Raw genomic sequence first — 12,834 nt, forward strand, 5'->3', positions numbered from 1 at the left:
AGTAAAATAAAAAGTATAAGAGTTTATGTGTTCCCATTGAGTGTTTACATTTAAGTAGATTTTATGATATAGTCCGTATAAGGCTTTCACCAGCTTACATACTTTTCTCGGATGTTCTTTGCTCACAAAATGTTCAGTTTGTTCCATATGTTTTGATCTAGCTCACTGTTGAGGAATGCAGAGGTAATGTCAATTTGGTGTACGAGCAAAACTCTACGGTTAAAACTCTACGGCCAAGACAATTACCAGCCTTATTGTTTCATACCTGTTGACTGGGGATAAAGTTTCAGTGAAATCCTGGCCATACTTTTGACTGCAGCTCTTAGCTACTAGTCTAGCTTTGAACCGCTCAATTTTTGATATTAAAACCCAGGTTTTATTATCTAACAATGAATTCAGCAGCCATAGCATTCTGCCACAATTATGAGTCTTTACCACGAAGGGCTTCCTGTACGGTTTTTGGTACATTCTCACAATTTTGCCCAAAATTCATCATAAAATTCAAAGAATTTGACCTTCGTCTTAAATTTGACTTTTTCTTTGTTTTATTTTCAAAGTTTCTGGTTTCCATTTTCAGTAGATGCCTCTTTAGTATACTGGCCACATTTGTAGTTCATTATCTTCACAGTCCTCGAATTCATCATCACACCCAACAGGAATGTCATTATCAGAAAATTCATATTCTTGATTAGGCTCACGTTCAAAAACAGTAACAGCCACGTCGACAAACTGACCAGCAACAACATCTTGTGTGACAACAGCAACAACAGCATTTTGTGCAGAATCAACAACACCACCTTTATTAACAACGGCCATTTCAATTTCGCACAGGTCTTCATGCTCTTGTCAGAGAGCATCTTCAAATACGGCTTCATCACATTCTACTTTGAATGAATCGATTTGTGTGAAATTATTTTTACCGAATTCTTCTTCTTTCGATGACTCGATAAGATCATATGCCTTGCATCCGAAAATCCTCAAATGAGATACGTTTTTTTTTAAATCCAAACCAAGCTTCGAAAGTTATTTGAAGCTCCAATAACTTCGTTGGTGATCTGTTTCTCAGATAAACAGATGTGTTTATGGCCTCAGCCCTCAGCATACAACGCGCCATCTCTAAAAGAGTTCTGTTAGGAGAAGTTAATTGATGTTTTATACCATTATTTAAAAAAAAAACTATCAAACTCTTAACGTATTCTCTCTATCTTCCGTTACCAGTCTGTGTCTCTGCCATTACCTTAAACGCCTTAAAAAATTGAAGCCTCTCCCTTTTCTGACGTAAAAAGTAGACAAAAATCATATGGGAATAATCATCGAAGAAATTTATAAAGTATTTTGTGCCTCCATTTGATACATTCCTCATCGGCCCACAAATATCGCTGTGGATTTTTTGATAATGCAAACGGTAAAGATGACATTTTCAACCTCAGACCTCATGCCTTTGATGCCACAATGCAAAAACTTTATCCCATGTACCAACAGCAACAACTGCTCTTAACACCCGCACTAACAACATCTCCAGTATCGCGGCTTCCACCAGCACCTGCAGCATCTCATATTCTCTTTTCAAAACAAAACATAAATGTTATTGACCTTGGTTGCGCACAGCAACTCAACGGATGACATGTCAATAAATTCTGCACGCTTATCTGAAAAGACTTAATTTCCAGCATTAGTAGCTCTGATTACTGAAATAAAATTCATGTGTAAATCGGGTACAAATAAGACGTTCTTTAATGTGATATTTTTGTTCGGTAATAGATCACATATATTGCTGATTCCCGCTGAATTAATTAACTCCCAAGCAGCTAGCTCGTTCTGCCACAGCAAAAGTGACTCGTGGACCCACTTTCTATAATCCATGTATTTGTATCAAATTCATTGGTACATATAGAGCTTAACAATGCAAACGCTGAAGCAACACTAGATGTGTGTTTTTTATTTTCGTGACAGTTCGATGCCATGTGGCCATTGCGCTTATATTGAAAACACCTGCCTTTAAAGGAAGGCTGGTCCGACGATCTATTCGTTTGAGAACATTTTTGGTTTGCAGATTTTATGTTTCCATATTTATTTTTCTTTTGCTTAAGACGCAAATATAATGCTCTTTCTGACGAATACTCGGCTGGCTTATTATCTTCTCGACGTTGACCTTCCTCAAAAAGTTTAACCTTCAATACTTCGATCGATGGCAGCTTGTCTCGTGACTCAATTGCTATGATGAAATGTTCGTATGCGCTCTGTAAACTCGACAGTAAGATAATCGCCAAAAGTTCATCTTGTAGCTCGATGTTTAGTTCCTTGATTTTCTCTGCCAAATCAAAGAAAGAATTAATATGTAGCTGAACATTACTCTCCCAAGCCTCTGCCGACGTCTCACAATTTTTAATATAATTTATTTACGAATGTTACAAAAAATTATTGTAGCAAGGGCTTTTTCGTCTTTCGTAGAACATAATGTGGTTTCCTCTACTAGAATTTTCCACGAATCATAATTTTGATCGCTCAAGTTCTCGATTTGATAAATGGAATTCGACATTTTGTTAGCAATTGAAATAAACGGTGATTTTTTAAGAGCTTGAGAACTTTAAAAAAAAAAAAAAAACGCATAAAATTTGCAAAATCTCATCGATTCTTTATTTGAAACGTTAGATTGGTCCATGACATTTACTTTTTGAAGATGATTTCATTTAAATGTTGACCGCGGCTGCGTCTTAGGTGGTCCATTCGGAAAGTCCAATTTTGGGTAACTTTTTCGAGCATTTCGGCCGGAATAGCCCGAATTTTTTCGGAAATGTTGTCTTCCAAAGCTGGAATAGTTGCTGGCTTAATTGTGTAGACTTTAGACTTGACGTAGCCCCACAAAAAATAGTCTAAAGGCGTCAAATCGCATGATCTTGGTGGCCAACTTACCGGTCCATTCCTTGAGATGAATTGTTCTCCGAAGTTTTCCCTCAAAATGGCCATAGAATCGCGAGCTGTGTGGCATGTAGCGCCATCTTGTTGAAACCACATGTCAACCAAGTTCAGTTCTTCCATTTTTGGGAACAAAAAGTTTGTTAGCATTGAACGATAGCGATCGCCATTCACCGTAACGTTGCGTCCAACAGCATCTTTGAAAAAATACGGTCCAATGATTCCACCAGCGTGTAGTACCCGTAGCATGATGGTTAGTGCGTTGGACTGTCATGCAAAGGGTCTGGGTTCAATCCCTGCCTTTGCTACCTTAATTAAAAAAAAAAAAAAAAAATAATTTTCGCGGGTACTGCCTCTTGCGAGGAATTGACAAATCCTTCAAGAGTAACTCTTGTCATGAAAAAGTGCTTTCTCAAAACTAGCCGTTCGGATTCGGCCCAAAATTGTAGGTCCCTTCCATTCCTGACAACAGTACTCGCACACAGGAATGGTTGAGAGATGTAAGTCACTAGGCCCTGGTTCACAACGGACTGTTGCGCCACCCCATTTGATTTGATTCCACCAGCGTACAAACCACACCAAACAGTGCATTTTTCGGGATGCATGGGCAGTTCTTGAACGGCTTCTGGTTGCTCTTCACTCCAAATGCGGCAATTTTGCTTATTTACGTAGCCATTCAACCAGAAATGAGCCTCATCGCTGAACAAAATTAGTCGATAAAAAAGCGGATTTTCTGCCAACTTTTCTAGGGCCCATTCACTGAAAATTCGACGCTGTGGCAGATCGTTCGGCTTCAGTTCTTGCACGAGCTGTATTTTATACGGTTTTACACCAAGATCTTTGCGTAAAATCTTCCATGTGGTCGAATAACACAAACCCAATTGCTGCGAACGGCGACGAATCGACATTTCACGGTCTTCAGCAACACTCTCAGAAACAGACGCAATATTCTCTTCTGTACGCACTGTACGCATTCGTGTGGTTGGTTTAATGTCCAATAAAGTAAACTGAGTGCGAAACTTGGTCACAATCGCATTAATTGTTTGCTCACTTGGTCGATTATGTAGACCATAAATCGGACGTAAAGCGCGAAACACATTTCGAACCGAACACTGATTTTGGTAATAAAATTCAATGATTTGCAAGCGTTGCTCGTCAGTAAGTCTATTCATGATGAAATGTCGAAGCATACTGAGCATCTTTCTCTTTGACACCATGTCTGAAATCCCGCGTGATCTATCAAATACTAATGCATGAAAATCCTAACCTCAAAAAATCACCCTTTATATAGTAAAGTAAAATAAAAAGTATAAGAGTTTAAGTGTTGCCATTGAATGTTTACATTTAAGTAGATTTTACGACATATGTACATAGTTTAGTATTAGTTTAATTTGCATTTACAATTTCATAGATTTTCAATAATTTTCATTAAAAAAAGCTGAATTTAATATTTTGTTTGTTTATATGTTTTCAGTGGGGACTAACCTGTACAGAGAATGCTTGGAAATTAGCCCTTGTTGGAACCATGCACTTTGCTGGACTAGTGACAGGAACAGCAGCTTCTGGTTTCTTTGCTGACAGGTGAGTTTTTCTCCACATTCACAATCAAATCTCACTTCTCATCTTAATTAAAAATGCTTATTTCCTTTAAAAAAAAATAAAGATTTGGAAGAAAAGTTATTTTTGTAGCTTGCATTGTTTTCATGGCAATAACTGGAGTTCTACAAGGTCTTGCATGGGACTACGAAAGTTTTCTCGTATTTGCATTTCTAAACGCAGTTGGCACTTCAGGTGTTTATCCATTGGCATTTATAATCGGTGTCGAAATGGTCGGGCCCAAACGCAGAGAAATGTCATCGATTGTATTAAATTATTTTTACGCTGTTGGTGAAGCCTTAGTTGGATTAGCAGCCTGGCTAATACACGATTGGCAATTACTTCAGATTGTTCTGTCAGCACCACCATTATTTTTTATCGGTTATTATTGGATAGTTCCTGAATCAGTTCGTTGGTTAATTGCACGTGAAGACTTTGAGGAGGCTAGAAAAATCATAACCAATGCTGCCAAAGTTAATAAACGAGAATTATCTTTGTCTTTATTAAATTCATTTAATATCAATCAAAGCCATTCGAATAGTTCAACAAGTGACAAACTTAAAATGGATGATGACGAAAAGACTGAAATTTTTGAAGCTGTAAAAGCTGTCTTTAAATCGAAGACGTTATGTATTCGATATGCTCTGTTGCTGTATATCTGGTTAGTATTACATTTTTTTTTTTAGAAAACACAAAAGTCTCATAATTTTGCCTTCAGGGCAGTTAACTCATTGGTATTTTATGGCCTTTCATTGAATGCTACGAACTTAAGTGGCAATAAGTATATTAATTTTGCCCTTGTTTGTCTTGTCGAAATTCCTGGATATTCATTGGCATGGGTTTGTTTTAATGAACCATTATTAGGTTATCGGAATTTTGTTTTTTACTAATTTTTCTTCCTCAGGTAATACTAAATAAATTCGGTAGAAGATGGTCCCTCTCTGGATCTTTATTTCTTTCAGCAGTTACTTGTGTCGGGGGAGGATACGTTGCAAAAAGTAAGAAAAATCTACATTTGAAAAGCTTATAACCTATAAAATATGAGATTTTAAAACAATGTAGATTTAGTTGGTTCAGATTTAAAAGTTGAAAACAACAAAATTTATTGTTTTCAATGTTTAGGGTTTTCCAATAAGAGGTTTCATTTTGCTTGCTTTTTGGGCAGCTATCATCTTTTTACTATTGACAATTAAAATCTATGTCCTACTAAAAACAGAACGATACACGTTTCAATAACTCATTTAAATTATTAAAATTCTATTCAAATTGGTGATACTTACGGACAAATATTTGCTATTGAGACAAAATAGTAATATAAAAAACTGAAACCGTATAAATCGCTAGATGGAATTCATTTCAGTTGTTAAAGTTATAACCCCGGAATTTTAATAATTGGTCATGTAAAATTTTATAAAGAGGATATGATACTGCAAATGTATACTAAGTCGAAATAAACATCTATTCATTCAAACTTAAGAAGTCAGTCGATATTCAATTTGATCATGTAACAGTGATAAACGTGAAATAAATAGATTTACTTTCCAACGAAAAGAATAAGTCAAGATTGATACCTTTTCTATCCACTTCACTTTGTAACCAAGGAATAGAGGTGAAAGAAGCACCTGAAGATGCTGACATATTAATTATTCAAACTTCAATAAAAAAAATCTGTGAAAACTGCAAACGTTGCAGTGATAAGTAAAGATGTTAATGTTTTGTTCACCAGAAAACAAAATGATTTCCATCAATGAGTTATTTATAACCTTTAATTTTGTAGAAGATTATTTTTTGATACGACAAATAGTTTTCAAGATAAACCCGAAAAATGAAAAAAAAACGTATGTTTCTCTTCACTGCCGCTAGAGTTATTTTATAAACTATAAGAGATACAAAAAAATTCACTGATGCTTTTTTTTATAAAATTTAATGAGCTTTAATTTTGTTAATCAACATTTTTTGATACAAATAATAGTTTTCGAGATAAACGTGAAAAATTGAAGCAAACTCCTTGTTTCTCTTAACTGCCGCTAGAGCTCACGTCAGTTTCTTGGGGACTTTTTTTTTGGGTCATCAACCAGACATCCCTTAGTAAGTGTGCCAAGTTTCAAAACTGTTGGATTTTTTAGGTGAAAACCTTTATTAACTGGACTACATTCGGAACTTGATCCAATTGGAAAACAATGATAGAATAATTACTCAGCAATCTATCAAATTCCTTTAATTAACAACTAATATATTTTTTGAAATAACATAACATATTCATATAAAAGTTATAAGTAATGCTAAAATATAGTTACCTATACATTTTAAACTGTTTTGATCTTTTAATCAACAGGTAGTGAATGGGCAGTAATCACTTTATTTCTCACAGGAAAATTAGGCATAACATCCTCGTTTGCAGTTTTGTACACATACACAGCGGAAATGATGCCAACTGTAAGATATTATATTATTTGTTATTATTATTTTTATTTTTATAACCAACAGAAAATTTAAAATTGTTCTTCAGACTCTTTATTTTGATTTTAAAAAAAAAGCTACCAAAGGTTTCAGGTTTTAAATCCGTTTTTACTAGATGTTGAATTTGTTTAGTTTAAGAAATCATTATGAAAAGTAATTTTAAAAACTGTAGCGAAAAACAGTTAGTTCTCATTCTAAAAACAAAAGAAATTTGATCCACATACATTGGCTGCGTTCTATCTCGAGTTAGATGGGGTGTCTTGGTTACGTGGATTTTAAGCTATGTACCTTGTTGAACGAGTTAAATAGCTGTATTGAGATACCTGCCAAAAAATAAAAACAACTTTCAGCTGTTCACAAAAAACAGAGAAACATTTAAGCTTCGAACTCAAAATTGTTCTAAGATAAAACATTTAATGGATAATTCAACTGATTCGTCGGACGATGATGAATTGATAGGTGCGTAACAATTTAATAAATAAGAGATAACCTTAATCTGTAGTCTATGAGGTTCTTCAACTTCAGAATGCTGAACACTAGACTTTTGGGTAAGACCTAGCAAATCGGTTATCTACAAAACAAGAACAATATACATACATATGTATGTAAGTCAATTTTGAAGTTTAAAAAAATAGATCATATTTCTAAAATTCGGAGGCAAATAGCTTCTTCATCGTCTATTATGTTCAGAACATCCTCAAATACAACTTCAATTAACATTTTGTACCTTTTTGTTGACCAACAAATACAAAAAGCTGAGATCAATTTTCTTGAAATTCAACCATGTATTGATTGATTCAGCTCTTCTGTTAGATACCTACATACCCCATAAATTCTTGGATATCTTTGGATTCCTTTTTTGACATTTCAGCTGTTTTTGATCAGCTGTTATTTTACACGTAAAACACTAACAGAAAGGTATCCGGATAACCTATATGTCTGAGGTTGAACGCAGCCATTTGTATATGTAAGTGTCAAACTCGAGAGTTGTCATTTTTGTGTCAAGATTCCATCAGACAATTAAAAAAATGCCATTGGACAGGTTATCAGACATCATAAAGGCTATCATTTACAGTTTACTGAATTCTTTGAACGTTATTTATCCAAGGCTACTTGTTACTTTTAAGAGTGTCATTCATTTCAAAAGTAGAACTTTACTTCACTAACCTCTATATTCAGTTGATCGTGCAAAAACTATACCAACAACATAATTGTTTACAAAACTATTACTAACTGTTCCTTCTTCAATTTGACAAGGAACCTACATAAAACTTTAAATGAAATTACCGAGTTTTGAACCTTAGCTTACATTTTGACATATTAAGTAGAGCTGACTTGACTTGATAGTAAGAAATATTTTTCTTGGCTAACTTTCCAATAAAGTCGACTTAATTGGAAGACAAGTTTTTGGCAGCTGGCCAATCAGAACTAGCAAGGCAATCAAGTCCCTTATATTGTATTGTATATTGTCTGAACCCGCCTATTGTATAGTCTTTTTTCAGTTAAACTGTCAAATTTGTATTAAAAGGTTGTTTTTACTTGATGTATTCCATAAGAAAAATGTAAAGTAAAATACGAACAAATTTATCTGGAGTTATATCCAAATTTGAATACTTATTTTTTAATTATTTTGAACAAACTTTTTACAAATGAATGGCATTCAATAAACTTTTCATATACGTACATCAAACTGGCAGATTAAAATTTAAATGGCAATGGGGCAAATCTTTCAAGGTGATTTGAAAGAATTTACTGAAAAATACATTGAGCGTATTCATAAAGCTTTGTGAATGCAAAATTTAACTACAATCAACCCGAAACTGTCATATTATTGACAGATGCAAATAAATAAAATAAGAAATATTTTTGCTTTGATAAATTTAAATTATCTTGTTTGTTTTTAAATTCAATAAAATCAAATAAAAAACATAATTTCAGTGATTTATGAATATTAATATTGAAATACTTAACAATCAATTTCATTTTGAAATCAGCCGATTGTGAAACGTCAAAATCAGTGTCCACTAACTTTGTAGACGAAATTTGTACACTACGTCAGAAGGGAAGTTTGATCTCATTTTTTGTAGATGAATTTAGCCCATAAGATTGCCTAGACTACGTAGACACTAGCTTATGAGGTTTTAAATGGTTAAAATAAATCGATTTTTTGTTGATCTCCTGTTTTTGAATTCCATGGGGCAAAATAAATAAGCATTCTCATAAAATAAATAAATTAGGTCGCGCAACAGTCCGTTGAGAACTTGGTCCTAGTGGCTTGCAACTCTCAACCAGTCCTGTGTGCGAGTACTGTTATCAGGGATGGAGGGGACCTACAGTTTTAAGCCGAATCCGAACGACTAGTTTAAGAATTCAGTTTTTATGACAAGAAATGCTCTTAGTGGTATGTAAAATCTATAGTATTATTATGGAACTGTTTGGAAGTTTAATGTAAAAAGTTAAGTCAAACAAAACTGCAAACGCCAAGCACGCGCGCCGTAGCCACTTGGTAATACTTAAGGTTTTATATACAAAGCTATCATTTAAAAACAATACGTTTCTAAAAAGTTATTAAGTACGCTTAAAACTCTATAAGTATCGGTGGAAAAACTAAATAAGACTTTTAATCAGGGCCGGATTGATTTTCTACAAACGGGGGGATGTAAACATCTTTTCCTTTGATATTTTTTTTTTGCTGGGAAAGGCAGTTGCTAACTTTTGTGCATCGGTTGTTCAATTCTTTGATTTCGTGCAAAATTTTGTACACGTTTTTCACAGGCAGTACAGAGCGGGACCGAATTCTGATTGAGAAATTATCGGAGAAAAAAAGTGGCCAGTTCTTAGTTTTGAAAAAGCTCAGAGACACTCGTTGGTCTTGTCGATCTGAAACTGAAATCGAATAACCTCTAACCAGAAAACCTTCCAATAAAGAGCAAAAAGACATCGTGAGTAATGAAGAAACGCACCTTCTACAGAAGATGAGTGGTCTCGAAACCGCTTTGTATGCAACATTTTGGAACGATATCTTGGAGCGATTAAAGCCTACAAACAAGATGTTGCAAGACCCGGAAATGATTCTTGAATCGGCAATGCGTGCACTAGAATCATTGAAATCATTCGTGGAATCCAAACGAAATGATTTTGATAAATACGACGAAGCAGCCAAAAAAATATCCCATACTGATGAACATGTTAAGTACAATCACGCACCCGCACCAGAACGAGAAATGTGGGGCAGAATCCGCTCGATTACGGGAAAGCACACGACGTAGATCTGTCACTCAAGGAAAAATACAAAGTATCCGCCTTCATCCCAGTGTTTGACCAGCTATCTGTTTCAACTACTGAAAGAAAGCCTATGAAGCTGTACGTTTGATATTTGGATTCCTGAATCACATCGAGAAGATTTATGCTGAAAATGTACACCCTGCAGAGGAAGCAATGGTGAAAGTGTATCCGGATGATTTAGAGCCTAGTCTTGGTAATGAGTTGGTTCAATTTGTGTCCATACAAAAAGGAAAAGGACTATGGAACAGATCAATCGCCGAAACTATTTTACTACCAAATTCTCGAAAGTCAAAGTTTCAGTGCTACATTAAAAAAGTTAATTAATATAGGTTTTGAACCACAATTGGACAAAACCGTCTATTTAATGCTTTCCTGAGCATTGAAAGCGATTAACTCCGAGATTTTCAACGAAATCACCAACGATTTTTCGGCGAAAAAAGCTCGAAAGGTTCGGTTCGTTAACCCTAAAATTTATTTTCAGATAATTCTCTTATCCGTTTATATTTATACATGTTTGTTAAATACTAAAGGAATCTACTTGGTTTCCCAATAAATTATATATTGAAAAACTCGATCAAAAAAAATTATTTACTTTATTTTGAAAATAATTTGGAGTGAGGGGGCCTCTGTTCCTTAATTGTCCCGAGGCCTCTATACCTCTAAATTCGGCCCTGTTTTTAAGAAAGCATAGATTTATTAAATTCACCATCAAGACATTTAAGGGATTGAAGAAAAATTCCAAATATGATTAAATTTTTTGATTATTCGTACATGCATACATACATATATACATATTAAATTAATTTGTTTAATATTTTAGATCATAAGAAGTGGTGGAGTTGGTTGCATGTCAACGTTTGCCCGTTTTGGGGCAATGTTGGCTCCCTTTGTACCATTGTTGGTAAGAACAAAAAATCTATAACAACTGATTACAATTAACTATTTAAATTCAATATTGTCTTTTTTTTAAAGGGTATATATTACGAGACGCTTCCACTGTTGATATTTGGTGGTATATCTCTATCAGCAGGTCTTTTGGGCTTATTCTTGCCTGAGACATTTCAAAGAAAACTTCCAGATACGGTAATAAAAAAATTTCGTCCTGAACTAAAAAGTATCGAATTTATTGTATCTTAATTATTTTCATAGGTAAAAGAAGCTAAATCATTACTTTCTGATGTCGATGATCAATGAAATTAAATAATTCCATTTTATTAAATTATACAATAACTGTCGATGAAACTAAAAAAGTATACTTGACACACTAGAATACTCAGAAAATATCATTTTTACTTAAATTCCTCCTTTTTTCATTTAAAAAATGCATGTAACTTATATTAAAAAAATAATAAGCAATTTTAATTTCAGTTCTTTTCGAGGTTTCATCGACGAAATTAAATAATACTGATATATATTTTGTGTTTATATTTCTTATAAGAAATATTTAGAACAAAATGATAATTTTATGAGTATATTATTAAAGATTTATATTATCTCATTGATATGAAAAATATTGTTTAAAATATTTAAAAGCATATTTAAAAATAAAGTAAAAAAAAATGTTTAAACTTAAATTATTATAAGACGTTAAAAATTGGTTTGGAATCGAAAATAAGCTTAACTTTTTGAAGCTCCGCCAGCGCCGCACAGTGGGGTCAAAACAACGATTTATATTTTGCCAGGTAAATCGTATGATGATGTCCAATTATTTATTAGATAGAATGTCTATCATCAGCGAAATAATTATGTGAGTTAGAAAATTCAAACAAAACATCATTTATAAAAATAAGGAAGAATGTCGGAGACAAAACGGAGCCCTGAGGCACACCAGCTCTTATTTTGTGTACATCAATTTGAACCCATCCAATGCTACTTGAATTGAGCGGTCCGAAAGGAAATTTCTAACTCAATAAAGAAGAGACTCATCAACAGCGTTGTGCTAAAGTGCCCAATTGGGCCATTTGGACCCAAGATTTATATTTTGGCCCCCTGCCCGGACCATCACGAAAAGAATCGTAAAATTTACAAACTAAAAACTAATTTTAAACAGAATAATAAATCATAACTTAAAAATTTTAGAAATTTGTAATTTCCAAGTAATCGATATTTACTATCATCCATATGCTATTTTTGCTGGACGCATTCATTGAAAAATTCAACACATCACATCGACTGATTTTAGCAGATGCTAGCTGTCTCAACTTCATCGACTCAGCCCAGCATACAATTATTTACTGTTATTTTTGTGAAATTTACATTGAGTTGTGTCTTGTGTCCTTGTGTATAATTTAAAGCTAAAAAATAAATAAATCCCAAACAGAAAATTAAAATGAGTATTGAAAGGTAAAATATATTATTTTGACACTATTTGTTCAATATCATTAGTGAAGAAATATAGATATTTTCAAAAAATAACAACATCTACAATTGATTCGTCAATACAAAAAAATGCTCGTGAAAAGGAACCCGAAGTCGCCACAACATCATTAGAAGAGCATTCAAATAAAAACCTATCCAATCCAATATCAAGTGTGGAAAAAATATCTTCTCATGAAGCCCAAAAAGTAAAAAACAAAC

General features: G+C 33.7%; 1 protein-coding gene across 1 annotated transcript in view; it reads left to right on the plus strand.

The window, feature by feature from the left end:
* LOC129940797 (organic cation transporter protein) overlaps nucleotides 1-11,653 on the plus strand; it is a 31,645-nt gene extending 19,992 nt beyond the window's left edge. The window contains exons 4-11 of the mRNA XM_056049279.1: nucleotides 4,391-4,497; nucleotides 4,580-5,173; nucleotides 5,231-5,351; nucleotides 5,417-5,510; nucleotides 6,848-6,948; nucleotides 11,078-11,158; nucleotides 11,230-11,340; nucleotides 11,407-11,653. Coding sequence (XP_055905254.1) covers nucleotides 4,391-4,497; nucleotides 4,580-5,173; nucleotides 5,231-5,351; nucleotides 5,417-5,510; nucleotides 6,848-6,948; nucleotides 11,078-11,158; nucleotides 11,230-11,340; nucleotides 11,407-11,451 — 1,254 coding nt within the window. The 3' untranslated portion in view covers nucleotides 11,452-11,653. The remainder of the gene's footprint in view (nucleotides 1-4,390; nucleotides 4,498-4,579; nucleotides 5,174-5,230; nucleotides 5,352-5,416; nucleotides 5,511-6,847; nucleotides 6,949-11,077; nucleotides 11,159-11,229; nucleotides 11,341-11,406) is intronic.
* The last annotated feature ends 1,181 nt before the right edge of the window (nucleotides 11,654-12,834 follow it).

Source organism: Eupeodes corollae, chromosome 1, assembly GCF_945859685.1.
Source record: "Eupeodes corollae chromosome 1, idEupCoro1.1, whole genome shotgun sequence".
In the NCBI taxonomy this organism is placed as follows: domain Eukaryota; kingdom Metazoa; phylum Arthropoda; class Insecta; order Diptera; family Syrphidae; genus Eupeodes; species Eupeodes corollae.